The sequence below is a fragment of the Triturus cristatus genome, chromosome 12, assembly GCF_964204655.1.
Source record: "Triturus cristatus chromosome 12, aTriCri1.1, whole genome shotgun sequence".
Lineage (NCBI taxonomy): Eukaryota > Metazoa > Chordata > Amphibia > Caudata > Salamandridae > Triturus > Triturus cristatus.
The window spans coordinates 701,305,297-701,324,979 of record NC_140595.1 but is presented as its reverse complement, the minus strand read 5'-3'; the positions used below and the strand labels follow the sequence as shown (position 1 = coordinate 701,324,979).

General features: G+C 40.7%; 1 protein-coding gene across 1 annotated transcript in view; it reads left to right on the top strand.

Moving 5' to 3' along the window:
* Positions 1-19,683, top strand: part of LOC146780139 (vomeronasal type-2 receptor 1-like) — a 154,606-nt gene that overhangs the window by 116,718 nt on the left and 18,205 nt on the right. The window contains exon 5 of the mRNA XM_085637124.1: positions 4,974-5,097. Coding sequence (XP_085493250.1) covers positions 4,974-5,097 — 124 coding nt within the window. The remainder of the gene's footprint in view (positions 1-4,973; positions 5,098-19,683) is intronic.

The window sequence follows — 19,683 nt, the reverse complement described above, 5'->3', positions numbered from 1 at the left end:
ATTTAGTCTTTTTATTCCAAGTTCATTAGGCAGTGAACAATACAATGCGACACAGCCGACGCGTTTCGTCCTGAGACAGGACTTCTTCAGGGCAAATTGTGTGAAAGATCACTTGTGTACGTCATGATAGTTGTCAATGAGATGAGGAAAAGATCTTCTATGTAGGTTCTTTTCTTCCATACAAGGTTGTCTTCTCTAGATAGAGTTTGTCCTGGACCGTAGATTTTTCATCGGTTTGAATAGCAGGTTATTTTGTATCGTATATTTAAGGAAAATATTTATCAGATCGCAATATGCTAGTCGCGACTGGAAACGAAAAATGTATGCTCACAAACAGGTCCTCCGAGCCAGGATATGTTCTCGTTGAGACCACGTTCATAGGTCTTAAGTCTGTATACCAATGTTGGTATTTTTAAGAGTGTTGTTTTTTCATTCTTGTTGATGGTGTCCAATGTGTCGAGGATTATCCACTCCATATTATTCTCTGCGTGTTTCTCTGTGCAGAAATGATTACTCATTTGTGTAGTTATCTTGCCACATCTGATATTACTGTGGTGTTCGCCAATTCACATCTTTACTTTTGTGCAGGTCATGCTAATGTATCTCAGTTGGCATGGCCAAGTAATAATATAGATGGCATGGGTGGTGTTACAATTGGTATCTTTTTGCATCCAGATTTACGATTTGGGTCTTTTTTTTAAAGTGGAAAACTGAGCATGTCCCACATTGAAAATGCCCTGTCATCGATTGTAGACCCCATGATGTGGATACAGTCACTTTCTTTTGGGGGGCATGGTATAGGTCTGGTGTGTACCAAGTAGTTCTTATTGTTCTTCCCTCGTTATTTGGTGAACCTGAATTTTGGCCAATCAAGGGTGCCTGAGGTGATGATGTTCCAATGCTTATTGATGGCTTTCTTTATATAGTTGATGTGCAGCAGGAGGTGACACATGTTAGGGTATTTTCTTCTGGGTGTTTCAGGACCTATTTCTATTTTGGTTCTTAGCATGTTTGTTGCATTTCCTTATGGTATGTGTTGGATATTTTTTTTGCTGCAGTTTTTTGGCCTTGTCCTGGGCTTGTCTTATGTATATTGAAGATTGCTACAGTTGCTCCAAATTCTCAAGAATGGGCTGTATGGAAGATTTTCTCTCAGGGCGCTTGGATAGAAACTATCAAAGGGTAAGATTCTGTTCCTATCAGTTGGTTTATAATAAGTTGTTGTCCTGAATCTTGTCCCCTCCAGAAAGATGGTAACATCTAGAAAGGCCAATTTGCTCTTGTGTGTAGTGCATGTGAATTTGAGAAAGTTGCCCCATCGTTAAGCCACCTCATGAACTCTTGTACAGATTGTTAGTCTCCTTGCCAAATAATAAACAAATCATTGATGTATCTTTTCAAAAAATGGATCTCCTGTCTGCAGGGGTTAGTTACTGTGACTATGTGCTTCTTTTCAAATTACTTGGATACAATCCATCCACGCATTTGCCAAAAGTACTGCCCATCGAAGATCCGTGCTTTTGAAGATAGAGTGAGCCTTCATATTCGATAAGGTTTTCAGTTAGTGCCAGTCTGCAGCACTCTAGGATGAAGTGTCTAGGGGGGCTGTATTCCCACCGTTCTCTAACAAGTATGTCCTCGATGGTTTCCAAGGTTGCCTCTTGTGGCAGACTCCTATATAGACACTCTATATCGAGTCCCTACAAAATGCTTTAGGGTTGGGGCAAAGTATATCTTGGCTAGTTGATTCAATAGGTCAATAGTGCCTTTAAGATAGGTGGGTATTTGTTTTACAATGGGAGGGAGAAAGTGATCTGTAAATTGTGAAAGTGATTTCAGAATGGAACTGATTCCAGACACTATCGGAATGCCGGGGGGAGCAGTACATTGCAGCGTTAGCGAGCATGCTTAAGTTTCTCTAGAACCAACAAAATGTCCCCCCAACCTTCACTGGCAGTACAGTGCCACATTCTCCACCATGACTTGCAATCGAAAGCAGAGCACCCTTCACTTTAGGAATACATGACAGGACTATGTGGGTTACAGGCGGCATTTTTATGAAAGCACTGCCACAATCATACAGAGCACAGTCTTGTATTTTGATATCGGGCATAAATGACTAAATGTAGCTGGCTCTGTTAGGGGCTTTGATCAACAACATAACTTTATTAGATCCCGTTAGGCTGACATACTGTCCGTTTGTGGGTATAATATACACACTACCACAAAACATGGGAACCTCAGGCATGACACACTTGGCCAAGGGCTCCCATATACAAAACACAAGAAAGAGAAAAGATTGTCTAATAAAGGAGTGAATAGAGGCATCATTTATTATTATTATTATTATTATTACCGAGTTTTATATAGCGCCTGGTTACCAACCGGCATCCCAGCGCTTGCCAGCACATGATGCTACCGCAGAGGAGAGGGGATTAAAGAGCGAACAGAAAAGTTTTTAAAAGTTTACGGAAGCGAAGGAGACTGGTTTCCAAGCGCAACTGTAGGGGCAATGAGTTCCATAAAGAGGCCACATTTATAGAAAATCTTCTGCCACCTGTTCTTGCCTTTTTCACTCTGCCAACCTGGAGGAGATGCTGATGATCAGAGCGGAGAGAACGAGGAGCCTTATAGGGCTGGACCAATTCCTCCAGAATCGGTGGGCCTACCCCATGCAGAACTTTATGGGCGATACAAAGTGACTTAAATTTTACCCTGTCCCTCACTGGGAGCCAATGCAATGCCCTCAACGCCGGGCGGGCACTTCAGAACTTCATCTCTTCAGTACAACAAACAGATTAGAATACCTGTCAAAAGCCAATCTATTTCCCATATTTTGGAGATCAAAAGATCATATACTCTTCTTCTTTTTTTCACCACTCTTTCAAAGCACTATTTCTAAGGTTTTGAACACTATGCTACACAAAAAGGACTACAACTTGCACAGTAAAATGTTGGATTAATGAAATGCATTGATACAGAATACATTTATCTCTTGAATAGATGCAAATTAACATGTCAATACTTGGGTTTCTATTCTGAGAAATTAAATGACTCCTTCTTAATAGTAACGGATAAGACTGGGTACCCTTGTTCCTCATTAACCTTTTTTATTTCCCCTATTTTAACAAGGTTCAGGCTCAATGAAAGCCCACCTAACTTTCTGACAATATAAATTGGACTGAAGACAGGTAAGTAAAAGACTTACGGGTCTACATAACACACAAAAACCATCAGAGAAGGGACCCGCTGAACCTCTATTTCCGTGTCCCGAAGAAAACCCAGACCCTTTTGGGCGACACGGACTGAAAAATGTTGACCATCAACTACCAATGTGTGATGTAAAGGGCAATTCACACATCTGTCTATCTCCACCATTGCACCATTTTACTCCTGTATACATCACCTTTATGAAAGAAATTGCAGTGATGCAGGAGGTCATTTTAGATAAACAACTTACGGATCCTGACAATACTTTCCTTCATATAGAGGCAGTACTCACATAGATAAGCAATATCTAGGTGTGAAACCCAATGATGACACCGTGCAGCAATACACCAAAGTGGTGATCACTATACACCACCAATGACAAAGATTGGTCGAGGGTTCTGGGTCAATCTTGGAATGCCCAGCCCTATGGAACCCACATGGATCACTGTCTTTTGGTTAAAGATAACTTTCTAAAAGTGGCATTTTCAGACTTACAATTTAAATCCAGCTTTACCATAAGTTGTGATTTTAATTTGTGAATCCAGAGACACCAGAATCTAAATCTCTTTCTTTTCCCAATTGAAAATTACACCTAAAAGATGTTTTTAGATAATCCCAATGTTAACCAATCGGAAAGACAGGCCTCGCAGTAAATGTTTTTTATTACCAGGACATGTAAAACTCCAAAGCACATGTTCTACCTTTTTAATACACGGCATCATGCCCATAGGGCTGCCTAGGACCAACCTTAGGGGTGACTTATAGGAAATTTAAGGAAAGGTTGGGCCTGACAAGAAGGTTAACGTGCCAGTTCGAATTGGCAGTATGAAGTGCACACATAGGCTCTACAGCGACTGGCATGTACCATGTTTAAAGGGCTACTGAAGTGGGTGGCTCAAACAGTGCTGCAGGCCCACTAGCAGCATTTAATGTACAGGCCCTGGGCACACATAGTGCACTTTACTAGGGACTTATAAGTAAATTAAATATGCCATTTGTGGATACGACAATGTTATAATTTTTTAGGTACAGGGCATATGTAATTTAGCACTGGCTAGCAGTGGTAAAGTGGCCAGAATCCTAAAGCCAGCAAGAATGAAGTCAGCAAAACAGAAGGTCAGAAGGTAGAAAGCAAGGGGAAACCATGCAAAGGATGCTAGGTCTAACACGTCACCACCTCACAAATGCTAGTATGTCTGGCGCAAAGCTAGAGACCTAGAATAATGATGGATATTGATTACTTCTAGTAATGGGGTAGATATTTTATATCTGGGTCCCGGTGGCAAGGAAGCAGATAGTTCCACATGTAACCCATGTTTATTGATAATTGGGTAGGACTGAGGCTATCAGTCTCATTCCAAGCCAGTGCTTGTGAGGGATGGGCATATTCATACATAAACTGTTCCAGTGCTTCAGGAAGAGAAGGAGAGCTGCAATGGATTCATTCTCTTATTGAGTCTGTGTCTATGCAAACTAGTCAGGTTGGGTGAGAAGCAATTATGTGCCATGCTGATTTCTACTGATATCCTGCAGTGCAAGTGCACCCATCAGTCAAGTGTTGAAAGCCTGTTTGTGTTTTGTCACAGTCAATAAAGATGCCAAACCTGGAGAACTATTGTTACAGGGAAGTAACTTTACACTTTAATCATAATGTGTCTCTGGAAAGCTTGAGCTGTACCATGCACTCTTTTAGTAACTGAATAAACCCTATTTTCATACTAACAAGGGTACCCATTCAAAGCAAAGTTTGTCTCTGTCTCCAGATACCAAAGTCCTCATGCAGTGAAGTGTGCACAGTTGGCTTCAGAAAATCCACTCGTGAGGGCCAAGGAGTCTGCTGCTATGACTGCCTTCCATGCTCAGATGGAGAGATCTCCAACCAGACAGGTGAGCTTAGATGGCTCCACCTTACAGAGCCGCCATCTGCCTCCATACATTCTCCACAATCTTATTTAAAGGCATACTGTGTGGGCTTTTGTATATACCTCAGAGATCAGTATCTGTAATCAAACCAAATAGCCAGGAGAAGGGCTTTATATATAAGCTAAAGCAGAGAATCCGTTTATAAGAGTCACAGGGGAGGCTTGTCATGTGACATTTGTATACCATGAACCTAGCTGACAGGAATATGCTCAAACACAAAGATAGAGTCAACAAGTAATTGGAGTTGGGGCAGGGTTCTGAGAATGGAATTATGCTGTGATTTAGTATTCTATAAAGAGATATGTCTTCAGCTATTTCCTAAACTGGAACAGGGTTGCTGTGGACTTGATGAATACAGAATATTTTCCCAGATCGTGGATGTATAGAAGGAGCATGGCTGTTGTCTTATTTTTTCTCTTTCTTACACTTCCTCATTTCCAGTCTGATGATGTCCTGATGGCTAGTGTGCAGATATCCACCTAAGCTGGGGAGCCTACCAGTCATTTAGGTAGGGGTGATTGTCATGATGACGTTGCATGAATTTGTGAGGTGGCTGTTCATTTGTAGCTTAGAGATGTGTGTCTCCATAGAAACCAATTGGGTGCAAGTTATAGTGGAGTCCAAGGGGATAGCAGGACGACATTTCAAAAAGAGGGACAGTGACATTTAGTCAAAATATCTGTCAGGGGACTTGGCCTGTGATCTGATGGGAACAATGTTCGATCAATGACCTCCAGATCTGGGATCTACTAAGAGCCTATCCGTGGTACTATTGGTCTTTATGTTGCCTTTGGTCATCAGATATTGGGGGCTAAACATCTATGACAGCACCTGACATGTGAGATGACCTGCTGGGGTGATGTTTTGCCTGTTCTCTTACCTGGCATTTGAACTCCAAGTGAGTGGTGCTGGTGGCCATCTTGCAGCCTGCTTCTAGAATATGTGATAGAATGCGAGGCCAACCTTCACTAGATCACTTGGTCTGCATAGTGGGCCCTGATGACTAGGACAGGGCTGGTGCTCCAGTGTTGAAACCCAGTTACACTTCATAAATGTACCACAATGGCCACTAAAAAAGGGGAGAAGGGGAACTCCCATATAGAAGGACATCCTACTGAGTACCTGGGAAAAAATTTCAAATATGGTCAGAAAGCAAATGCAGGCCTTGAAGGCAGACTTAGCTTCTAGTCTCTTGATAGTAGTAAAATACAGTCCCTGGGTGACCGAGTGGTGACCAATCAGGATGACATTGTGGCCATGGACCAGGAGGTTGAAAAACTGCAGCACGCCCAGTGTGTCTGTCATAAAAGAAGGTCGTACCAATCCAAGCTGCTCCTCAGAAGCCTGGCTACTTGCAGCAAGGCAATATACTACATTTCAAACACAAACAGATGATGGACGGAGACCTGAAACTTTTCAGACACTCACCCCCAGTCACAGATCTGGGTTGAATCCACCATCATTCTTTAGCTCACTTTGCAACCTCAGTTCAGACACAGCCATATGCATATCAGTCTTGACCCTGTTCCTTATGGGAACAGTCCAGCCGGAACTGCCAAGCAAGGTCTTCCCTGGACCTTAAACAAGCATCCAGGACCGGTTTCGAGTTAACATCCTTCATCAGCCAGACTAGCTTGAAACCAGTGACAAAGTGAGCAAGGGACCCACGCCTGAGCATACCCTCCTAACTAAGGGCGAACAAAGCAAACACAAGAAGATGATGGACGGAGTGCTGAAACTTTTCAGATACTAACCCCAGTCACGGACCTGGGTTGAATCCATCATCATTCTTTACCTCACTCTGCCACCCCACTTCAGACCCAGACATATGCAAATCAGTCTTGAGCCTGTTCCTTATGGGTATGGCTGGGTCTGAATTGGGGTGGCGAGCCCATCCTAGCCTTTAGGAGCCAGGATGAAGCCAATGATGAAGCATGTCACTATTAAAGAGCTTGGGGGTTATATATAAAAAAGAGAAAGATTCCCTAGTATCTTGAGTCATATTACATGTGCACTGGATGTGTTATTGTGTAGACAGACGGATTCAGCCCAAGTGCCTTTATAATTGTCTGGAATGTCCTCTCTGAGGTAACAGGCAGAAAGAAGTTGGGACTCAGACCTACACAAGCTGTTTAATTCTCAGAGAACAAGGACCTGGCAAAGTACATACACAGAAGATGGTGTCTTATTCCATTTAGGTACTAAAATAATCTGCTTCAATATCTTGATTAGTGTTTACACTCAATGGACAGTTCAGACAAAAGAAGATGAACCAGATCATATGCAGTAGCCATTTACAGAAAACGTAGGTGGACTAGGCTGAAGGTGCTGGTGTCCACTTATACACCCTTGCTGCACTTATTCTGGGGTGTGCCCATAAATCTGTGTTGCAGTTATAGTGGACTGAGGGTTGTCATTGTCCTAGATGCACCGTCAATGCAACCTTCTTGTCTGGGGATTACATTTTATTAAGAAACATAATTACATCCTCAAATCAATGTTATACATATACTACAAATAAGCATGAGTGCCCTCATTTAATGTTTGGTAGGCCATCCACTAGTCTGGGCAACAGATGCATCACTCTTACTGGTCCAGCCATGTCTGATCTGATAACATTTGAGCTTATCACCGGATGCAAATTTATGTTGTATCAAAGTCACTCCTGTCCTTTTGGTAAAAAAGTGAGGGACGGATGGCCCCCTTGTCGCTGTGATGTGCTAGATCCAACAACTCTCATTTTACTTTTCTGAAGATAGACCTCCAAGGTTGGATTATTCTTCAGAAAAAACAGATTCTATTGACATGCTAGAAGCTGAATCCCAGTGCATGGGGGAACATTTTAGTTATTGTTGTTTCTGATACTGCCATGTTGTCCCAACACAGGAAGATAGCAGTGGAAATTGTGTGAAATGGGCTGCCTTAAATAGGGTTGCACTTTTGATGCAATGTAATTCAATGGGTCCCTAGCAAAGAACGTTTTTCAGAAGAAGTAGATGTCAGTGGCACCACTGAAAACCAATATGAGAGCTGTCAGGATATGCAACAAATTGTTGTGGGTGTGTTGGTACTGATGCCCTTTGGTGGACCTGGCCCTTTTTGCAATTTTACCATCACCACCAGATTTTGCCTTCTGTTGTTGAACCTGCTTTTTTGGCATTAGGATTCACTCTTTCTCTGCTAACCAGTGGTAACGTGCTGGTGCTCTCGCCCCAAAATATGGTGACCTGGCAAATACGTGATTGGTTTACTTATTTAAAATTAAATGCTATGAGTGGGCTGTAGCATTCATTGTGCCACCCACTGTTTTAGCCTTGTAAAACATGTTTCAGGCCTGCTTCAATTGTGTGTGTGTGCAGTTTTAAAACTGCCAGTTGAACCTGGCAAAATAATCCTTTTGCCAGGCCTAAACCTTCCTTTTCAATACACATAAGTCACCACTAAGGTGGACCCTAAAGGCTCAGAGAGCAGGGTGCATGGTATTTGAAAAAGGTATTCAGACAAAATATTGAGTAAAAAATATTTGAGATGCAGAAATATCGAGTCTTTAATATTACAATCCACAAATATCACGATGCAAGAATATCGTTGAGAAGAATATTGATTTTGTAAGGTAGGTAATATTTTTGTCAAAAATATCAATGTTGTTATTATCATTTGCAAAAATATAGTTGTTAATAATATCATTTTTTATTATTTTTATATATTTTAATTATTTAATAAATTGTTCACATAATTATCGTTAATACAGTATATACATTTTTAGTTGTTTTTATTTCAAAAGTTTATTGCAATTTGTAGTGTTTTAGTGGGTTGTGGGGTTTGTAGGGGTACAGGGTGGGAAGTAAATTAATTATAATTAATAAATAATTATTTTTAAATATTATACATTATTTAATTGATTAATGTAAATTATGTAATACATTTTTTAGATTACATTTTAGGTGCGGGTTGTGGGGGCTGTAGGGATGCAGGGGGGGAAGTAATGTTATTATAATTAATTATTAATCAAAGTTGAATTATTATTAATAATTTAGTTGATAATCAATTATGTAAATTGAGTAATTCATTAAATTACGAATATATATTTGTGGTGCAAGTTGTGGGGTTTGAAAGAGCAAAGGGCAGGAAGGTAAATAATTCTAATATTTAATAATTACTAATACGTAATAGTTATTCAATTGATAATTGATTGTCATTTGGGTAATTAAGATATTGCTTTAAGGTATAAATCGGGTGATGATTGTTGTGTTTGTAGGGGTAAAGAGTGGGAAGGTAATTCAATATGATTAATTAATTATCAGCATATTATTAATTGTTTATTGGATAAGTAATTATGTAAATTGTTATACATTTTAATATATATTTTAGGGTGGGTCGATGGGTTTTTAGGGGCACAGGGTTGGAAGTTAATTAAGAAATAATGTATTGATAATTAATTATTAATTTTGTATTACCTTATTTAATTGATAGTTATGTAAACTGTGAAATTATCAAATTTGTTAAGTTATACTTTAGGTGTGTGTTGTTTAGTTTGTAGAGGTATAGGGTGGGAAGTTAATCAATTAATAATTCGTTTAACAATATTTATTCATTTATTGAAAATTGTATTATTTATTACAGTATATGTTAGTTATGTTATGCGGTTTCATTTAAATTATATTTTATTTGTTGGTTGTTATGATTGTGGGAATATAGTTTGGCATTATTTGTTTTAATGTATAATAATTATTAACCATTGTAATAAATATGTTTAATTTTAGTAAATATATAGACATATAGTTCTAAATTTGAATGTTTATATTTTTTCGTATTTAATAGAGTTGTTAAAATGTGTTATTTGTTTGAAGTGAGCTACCCTCTCTCTACAGTTGCATCGACTGGAGTCGGCAAAGAAATGATTACCCCTCCTGTGTCCAAACTCTCCCTACTGTTGCACTGATTGAAGTGGGAGCAGTAATTTTTGCCCCTCCTGAGTCCAACGCTTTCCCTTCTGTTGCACCGACTGGAGTGGGAATAGTGAATGTAACTCTTCTGAGTCCAGTGCTTTCCCTTCTGTTGCACCGACTGGAGTGGGAATAGTACACTTTGCCCCTTCTCAGTTCAACGCTTTCCCTACTGTTGCACAGACTGGAGTGGGAATTGTAAATTTTACCCTTCTGCATTCTAATGCTTTCCCTACTATTGCACCGACTAGAGTGGGAATAGTCAGTGCTACCCTTCCGCAATCCAACACTCCCCCTAGTGATGCAACGACTGGAGTGGGAAAAGTACATTTTACCTCTCCTGAGTCCAACGCTTTTCCCACTGTTGCACAGACTGGAATTGGATTAGTAAATGTTACCCCTTTTGAATCCAACGCTTTCCCTACTGTTGAACAGACTGTAATGGGAATAATAATGTTTGCCCCTTTTGAGCCAATGCTTCCTCTACTGTTGCACAGACTAGAATGGGAAGAGTAAATTTAACCCGTCATGAGTACAGCACTTTCCCTACCTTTGCACCCACTAGAGTGGGAATAGTACATTTTGTCCCTCCTAAATTTAAAATTTGCTCGACTGTTGTATACGATGGAGTGGAAGTAGCTTATTTATTATTTATACGGTTTTATTTATTTGGTAATATTGATTACATATATATTATTAGTTCGCGTTTGTGTATTTGATGTAATATTTTTATATATATAAATGTATGTAATTTGTAAGATATTGGGATCGTCTTTGACATATCGAACAGGAGGAAGGAGCAAGATGGCAGACTGATGCTGTTAGGGAGCGCAGCCACAAGGAGCGGCTCCTGAATCTAACACACTCACCGTTTTTCAACGAGATGTTCAATGACAAACTTTGTGGAAACCATTTAATTGAGGAGGTGAAGGCGGCAAAAAGGTGAACGAAAAGGAAAAAGCAGCGGTTTAATTGGCGTGTGGTTGCTGAGACGGATGCAGGCAGTAGTGACTCGTCGGATACAGCGGCTTCTTGGCACATTCTGGATCGCCCGCCTGGCGACTGGGAGGAAATCGGCGTTCCACTGGCAGTGGCTAGTTTTTGGTTCACGCACCGGCTCAGGGCAAGGAAAGTGCACAGATATGGATCCTCCGAAGACAACAGCAAGAACAACACGTGCTGGAAGGGTGCTGGTGAGCGTGTCAGGAATGGCTCCCGCTGAGGGATCCAGCGAAGCGGAAGAAGTACTGGAGACAACGGTGAGGCAGTGAGGGGACGCCATTATGAGAGTCGATAAGCCTCTACTCCAAGTCTTACAGTCAGGGAAGGCAGCGGAGTAGCTTGAGTTGGGTGATCCCTCCGACTACACTAGCGGCAACAAAATAGCGAATATTTTAATGGAGGCAATCCCTGTGCAACAATGTTGCTCTGTGACTGAACTCAGCAATCAACGTGGCGATGAAAGTATTTTGGGGACCAGGGGTGGTTCATGCTCTGGGCAGATGAGAGGGGCTGATGGTTCTAACAATTAAAGAGCTTGGGGGTTATATATAAAAAAGAGAAAGATTCCCTAGTATCTTGAGTCATATTACATGTGCACTGGATGTGTTATTGTGTAGACAGACGGATTCAGCCCAAGTGCCTTTATAATTGTCTGGAATGTCCTCTCTGAGGTAACAGGCAGAAAGAAGTTGGGATTCAGACCTACACAAGCTGTTTAATTCTCAGAGAACAAGGACCTGGCAAAGTACATACACAGAAGATGGTGTCTTATTCCATTTAGGTACTAAAATAATCTGCTTCAATATCTTGATTAGTGTTTACACTCAATGGACAGTTCAGACAAAAGAAGATGAACCAGATCATATGCAGTAGCCATTTACAGAAAACGTAGGTGGACTAGGCTGAAGGTGCTGGTGTCCACTTATACACCCTTGCTGCACTTATTCTGGGGTGTGCCCATAAATCTGTGTTGCAGTTATAGTGGACTGAGGGTTGTCATTGTCCTAGATGCACCGTCAATGCAACCTTCTTGTCTGGGGATTACATTTTATTAAGAAACATAATTACATCCTCAAATCAATGTTATACATATACTACAAATAAGCATGAGTGCCCTCATTTAATGTTTGGTAGGCCATCCACTAGTCTGGGCAACAGATGCATCACTCTTACTGGTCCAGCCATGTCTGATCTGATAACATTTGAGCTTATCACCGGATGCAAATTTATGTTGTATCAAAGTCACTCCTGTCCTTTTGGTAAAAAAGTGAGGGACGGATGGCCCCCTTGTCGCTGTGATGTGCTAGATCCAACAACTCTCATTTTACTTTTCTGAAGATAGACCTCCAAGGTTGGATTATTCTTCAGAAAAAACAGATTCTATTGACATGCTAGAAGCTGAATCCCAGTGCATGGGGGAACATTTTAGTTATTGTTGTTTCTGATACTGCCATGTTGTCCCAACACAGGAAGATAGCAGTGGAAATTGTGTGAAATGGGCTGCCTTAAATAGGGTTGCACTTTTGATGCAATGTAATTCAATGGGTCCCTAGCAAAGAACGTTTTTCAGAAGAAGTAGATGTCAGTGGCACCACTGAAAACCAATATGAGAGCTGTCAGGATATGCAACAAATTGTTGTGGGTGTGTTGGTACTGATGCCCTTTGGTGGACCTGGCCCTTTTTGCAATTTTACTATCACCACCAGATTTTGCCTTCTGTTGTTGAACCTGCTTTTTTGGCATTAGGATTCACTCTTTCTCTGCTAACCAGTGGTAACGTGCTGGTGCTCTCGCCCCAAAATATGGTGACCTGGCAAATACGTGATTGGTTTACTTATTTAAAATTAAATGCTATGAGTGGGCTGTAGCATTCATTGTGCCACCCACTGTTTTAGCCTTGTAAAACATGTTTCAGGCCTGCTTCAATTGTGTGTGTGTGCAGTTTTAAAACTGCCAGTTGAACCTGGCAAAATAATCCTTTTGCCAGGCCTAAACCTTCCTTTTCAATACACATAAGTCACCACTAAAGTGGACCCTAAAGGCTCAGAGAGCAGGGTGCATGGTATTTGAAAAAGGTATTCAGACAAAATATTGAGTAAAAAAATTTGAGATGCAGAAATATCGAGTCTTTAATATTACAATCTACAAATATCACGATGCAAGAATATCGTTGAGAAGAATATTGATTTTGTAAGGTAGGTAATATTTTTGTCAAAAATATCAATGTTGTTATTATCATTTGCAAAAATATAGTTGTTAATAATATAATTTTTTATTATTTTTATGTATTTTAGTATATATTTTAAATATTTGATAAATTGTTCACATAATTATCGTTAATACAGTACATACATTTTTAGTTGTATTTATTTCAAAAGTTTATTGCAATTTGTAGTGTTTTAGTGGGTTGTGGGGTTTGTAGGGGTACAGGGTGGGAAGTAAATTAATTATAATTAATAAATAATTATTTTTAAATATTATAAATTATTTAATTGATTAATGTAAATTATGTAATACATTTTTTAGATTACATTTTAGGTGCAGGTTGTGGGGGCTGTAGGGAGGCAGGGGGGAAGTAATGTTATTATAATTAATTATTAATCAAAGTTGAATTATTATTAATAATTTAGTTGATAATTAATTATGTAAATTGAGTAATTAATTAAATTACGAATATATATTTGTGATGCAAGTTGTGGGGTTTGAAAGAGCAAAGGGCAGGAAGGTAAATAATTCTAATATTTAATAATTACTGCTACGTAATAATTATTCAATTGATAATTGATTGTCATTTGGGTGATTAAGATATTGCTTTAAGGTATAAATCGGGTGATGATTGTTGTGTTTGTAGGGGTAAAGAGTGGGAAGGTAATTCAATATGATTAATTAATTATCAGCATATTATTAATTGTTTATTGGATAAGTAATTATGTAAATTGTTATACATTATAAGATATATTTTAGGGTGGGTCGATGGGTTTTTAGGGGCACAGGGTTGGAAGTTAATTAATAAATAATGTATTGATAATTAATTATTAATTTTGTATTACCTTATTCAATTGATAGTTATGTAAACTGTGAAATTATCATATTTGTTAAGTTATACTTTAGGTGTGTGTTGTTTAGTTTGTAGATGTATAGGGTGGGAAGTTAATCAGTTAATAATTAGTTTAACAATATTTATTCATTTATTGAAAATTGTAATATTTATTACAGTATTTGTTAGTTATGTTATGCGTTTTCATTTAAATTATATTTTATTTGTTGGTTGTTATGATTGTGGGAATATAGTTTGGCATTATTTGTTTTAATGTATAATAATTATTAACCATTGTAATACATATGTTTAATTTTAGTAAATATGTAGACATATAATTCTAAATTTGAATGTTTATATTTTTTCGTATTTAATAGAGTTGTTAAAATGTGTTATTTGTTTGAAGTGAGCTACCCTCTCTCTACTGTTGCATCGACTGGAGTCAGCAAAGAAATGATTACCCATCCTGTGTCCAAACTTTCCCTACTGTTGCACTGATTGAAGTGGGAGCAGTCATTTTTGCCCCTCCTGAGTCCAACGCTTTCCCTTCTGTTGCACCGACTGGAGTGGGAATAGTGAATGTAACTCTTCTGAGTCCAGTGCTTTCCCTAATGTTGCACCGACTGGAGTGGGAATAGTATACTTTGCCCCTTCTCAGTTCAACGCTTTCCTTACTGTTGCACAGACTGGAGTGGGAATTGTAAATTTTACCCTTCTGCATTCTACTGCTTTCCCTACTATTGCACCGACTAGAGTGGGAATAGTCAGTGCTACCCTTCCGCAATCCAACACTCCCCCTAGTGATGCAACGACTGGAGTGGGAAAAGTACATTTTACCTCTCCTGAGTCCAACGCTTTTCCCACTGTTGCACAGACTGGAATTGGATTAGTAAATGTTACCCCTTTTGAATCCAACGCTTTCCCTACTGTTGAACAGACTGTAATGGGAATAATAATGTTTGCCCCTTTTGAGCCAATGCTTCCTCTACTGTTGCACAGACTAGAATGGGAAGAGTAAATTTAACCCGTCATGAGTACAGCACTTTCCCTACCTTTGCACCCACTAGAGTGGGAATAGTACATTTTATCCCTCCTAAATTTAAAATTTGCTCGACTGTTGTATACGATGGAGTGGAAATAGCTTATTTATTATTTATACAGTTTTATTTATTTGGTAATATTGATTACATATATATTATTAGTTCGCGTTTGTGTATTTGATGTAATATTTTTATATATATAAATGTATGTAATTTGTAAGATATTGGGATCGTCTTTGACATATCGAACAGGAGGAAGGAGCAAGATGGCAGACTGATGCCGTTAGGGAGCGCAGCCACAAGGAGCGGCTCCTGAATCTAACACACTCACCGTTTTTCAACGAGATGTTCAATGACAAACTTTGTGGAAACCATTTAATTGAGGAGGTGAAGGCGGCAAAAAGGTGAACGAAAAGGAAAAAGCAGCGGTTTAATTGGCGTGTGGTTGCTGAGACGGATGCAGGCAGTAGTGACTCGTCGTATTTACAGCGGCTTCTTTGCACATTCTGGATCGCCCGCCTGGCGACTGGGAGGAAATCGGCGTTCCACTGGCAGTGGCTAGTTTTTGGTTCACGCGCCGGCTCAGGGCAAGGAAAGTGCACAGATATGGATCCTCCGAAGACAACAGCAAGAACAACATGTGCTGGAAGGGTGCTGGTGAGCGTGTCAGGAATGGCTCCCGCTGAGGGATCCAGCGAAGCGGAAGAAGTACTGGAGACAACGGTGAGGCAGTGAGGGGACGCCATTATGAGAGTCGATAAGCCTCTACACCAAGTCTTACAGTCAGGGAAGGCAGCGGAGTAGCTTGAGCTGGGTGATCCCTCCGACTACACTAGCGGCAACAAAATAGCGGATATTTTAATGGAGGCAATCCCTGTGCAACAATGTTGCTCTGTGACTGAACTCAGCAATCAACGTGGCGATGAAAGTATTTTGGGGACCAGGGGTGGTTCATGCTCTGGGCAGATGAGAGGGGCTGATGGCTCTAAGAATAGTCCCACACAGGTAGTGGCTTTGGATCCTCTTGAATCAATAGGAGAATCAGCAACTGAGCCCTCTAGGACGAAGATAATGAGCGTGACTGGAGAGACTGGCAAGAGCAGTTTACACAGCGAGTCTGCTTGCAATACATACAGTCCATGTACAGCTCAGAGATTCACGAAGTATTAGATCCTGAGCAGGGTCTTGGGGTAAAGGATTGTATTTTGGACACGGTTGTAGTAACAGCACACCCCTCGACACCTCTAAGTTCTAGCTCTAATATAGAATTGAGATGCGAACCACAACTTTCAGTACAGATGTTGCTGGGTGATAGTGGGGTATGTTCTGCAGATGGTCAACAAGAATTACAAACGTCCCCACTAATCCCTGATAGATCTCTGGGAAAGAGAATGGAGGTGACACCCAACATATTGACTAAGAAGAAAAAAACAAGGGTTAAAACCATTAAGGGTAGCAAAAAAACTCCAACTAGATTGGACCAACAGCGTATTGCTTCTCCACAAAAAAAAAGGACGTAACAGCTGACTCTCTGCGTCGCTGGGTTCAAGCAAAAGGGGGGTCAAATCAATAATCTCTCGGTTGTCGGGTACTAGCCCAGTCGAGGCTGGCCCTGGTCATATAGGAGTGATAGAATTTGAGCCAAGCAATTGTGCGCATGGGCATGGACCTGCCTCATCTCCTGATCAGGTATCTAGCTCTAACCTAGCTAGTTCTTTATCGGAACACGATGTATTACATGTATCACAACATGGAGATACTGATCAATTAACGGCACAGCTCTTCAACCATGCGAAACCAACACTCACTTTGATTCTCCAGGCCTTAAAAGCTCAGAGACAGGAAGCACAGGAGCATTATGCTCACGTCAGAGCTGATAACTATGGTATTCAACAGGTATTGCAGGAGGTGAAACTTAAATTTGGGACTCTGGTTCATGATGTCACAGAACTACAGCAGCGGGTTGCAGACAACGAGGAGGTTATCACACAAACGGCAGACTCGCTTCAGACTCACGATGTTCATATCACAGAGCTGCAATTAAAAGTTGAGGACTTGGAGAATCACCAGCGTCGGCATAATTTAAGACTGTTTGGTATTCCAGAGGGGATGGAGGGGGCAGATCCTTGAGCTTTTTTTGTATAACTCTTACAGAAGGCTTTCCCAGACCTGGGGGATTGGGATTGGGACTGTCAGGTGCAAAGGGCCCATAGGCTTCCGCTGGTGCAGCATAAGCAGGGGTTTCACTATCCACTGCCATTTTTGATTTTTTGTTTTGTGGCAATTTTCTGTTACGGCAGGCTGTATATTTGAAGGCTTGCCCGAGCTCCCCAGTGAAGGTTGATTCTGATTCTGTTACTTTTTTTGTATGGTCAGACCTTTGTAAAGTATCACTGGATAAACACTGGCAATTGTGCCAATTAATAGAGCAGTTAAAGGCCACCAGAGCACAAGTGTTTTTGCAGGAACCTGCACATTTGAAGGTCTTGCGGGGTGGTCAAACGTATTTTTTCTGCCTGTAAAAGATGCAGAAGAGGCTATTATCAAATGGCAAAGTGAGAAGGGAGGCAAGGCTTGAGGAGTATATTGTTGGTTTTCTATATAGCTTCTCTTCTTTTTATTTATTCCTCTCTCTTTGGGGTTTCCTTTCTTCTTTTTCTACTCTTTTTGTCCAGTGGGTGTTGGTTTTGTTTGGTAACCACCGTGATCGCACTGACTCCTTGTAGCTGCCCATCAGCAGCAGCTCTGAAAAAGGGGCTGATTCCTCCTTCACGATATGGGGTGGGGCTTGCTAAGGGTTTTGGTTGGGGTGGTTGGTTTCTAGTAGGACAAAAAGGAAAGGTAAAAATGAGGGCACTGGCAGATTTCAGATATTTCCCGGTATTTTCGGTGTAGGAGCTGGATGGATGGACTTTGATTGCAGAGGGAATTTTCCCAGACTACCCCCCTTGAGTATAACGGAGGAGGACTAACTGCCGCATCACAGCACATCACATACGTTTTGGACCTGCACGGGGTCAGGCTTGAAGATATATTCCCTAGCTACTAGAATATTGCCCTTTGATTATTTATTTCTTGAGACTACTGACATCACAACTACGATTGCTATCTACAACTACAATTGCTATCCTTGGGACTGCATCGGCGTGCTCTAACATCGTGTGTTTTATGTTGCGAGTTAGAGGACCCTACAGTGGAAACGGTTTATTTGGACTTTCGCCTGACAGGAATTAATAAAGTAGGCTGGTCGTTTTGTTCATAATCCAATTGAACCAACCTTTCCGTTACTAGAGAAGAGTATCTGCAACATCCCTTCAGTTTCCCATCGGAATTTGGGCTGTCATTTGCAACTTTGAACATCACTCCGTCTTGGTACATGATGAACAGAAGTCGTCTTTTGACCATTAATTCTCCACGTTCACTGCCAAGATCTTCCCTCCAGGCCTCACTATCAGCAGTCTCATACGAACAATAAACCTTCCCCTAACTAATGAGAATCATGATAATGCACCTGCGAAAAGAAGGAAAGAATATGCTGGCGAAGCTAAATGCACTTCACTTGAGGCCTGTAGTCAACAGTTAATATGAACTGCGAATACATGGTTATACATACACATGTATAATGTCAAGAATGTAAAACGTAAATAAAATTACATGATTACGTGTTTCAACTGAACATAAGTGTACATGCAACATTTCCACCATAGAATCCACCGAGGTCCGTTGGGCGGCGTTTAAGGAGCTGGGCGAGGAGCAGCAGCCCGACGAGCTGGAGAGTCTGTGCCTGCAGTGCTACTGTAATGCAGGTAGCAGCTTGAATCCTCCGAGTGATGTCCCACCCTGGATCCTTTGAGGAACCCCCCGTGTTGTTGTGGGGATCGGATCCTGTCTTTAGGGCTTTTGCAAAACTATATATAAAAGACATCCTTGAACTGAAGCAGTCGAAAAGGTTTCAGGTGTATTTTTCTGCAAACGGCACCCAATAAAGCAAGTCGACATTTTAGGAATTGTGGTTGATAAAAGAGAGAAAAATAATTTTTACCGCTATGGAGTGGATGACAGCATAGGTGTTATAAGCTGTACGTCGCGAAGAAGAGTGGTCTGCTTGAGAATTCATCCTTTGTGGCAGACGTTTAACTCAATAGGAAGCGGATGGTGCTTCCCAGCAATGCCATGACTGGTGTTTTACGATCGATCTACGACGATGCCCTCTGGGCGGATACCATAACTGCGGAGCCTGAGCAACCTTGGCCGATGCCCGGTGGAGCTGTCCTATGCAGCTATAAAGGAGTTTGGCCCTGGTTCCCCCCCTCGGCCGGCACCTACCCAGTCGGACATGTGACTTTGTTTTTCTCGTCTCCCCGTTGTGTTTCCTTCCCTCTAACTTTCATTCCCCTTAAGACATGTGTCTTGGCAATGCTACGCTCTAATATCTCATATTATTGTGTAATCTCATGTTTTTCTCCTATGTCTATACTTGGAACCTGTAATTGAAGTAATTATGTAACCTGCAACTTGCTGATCC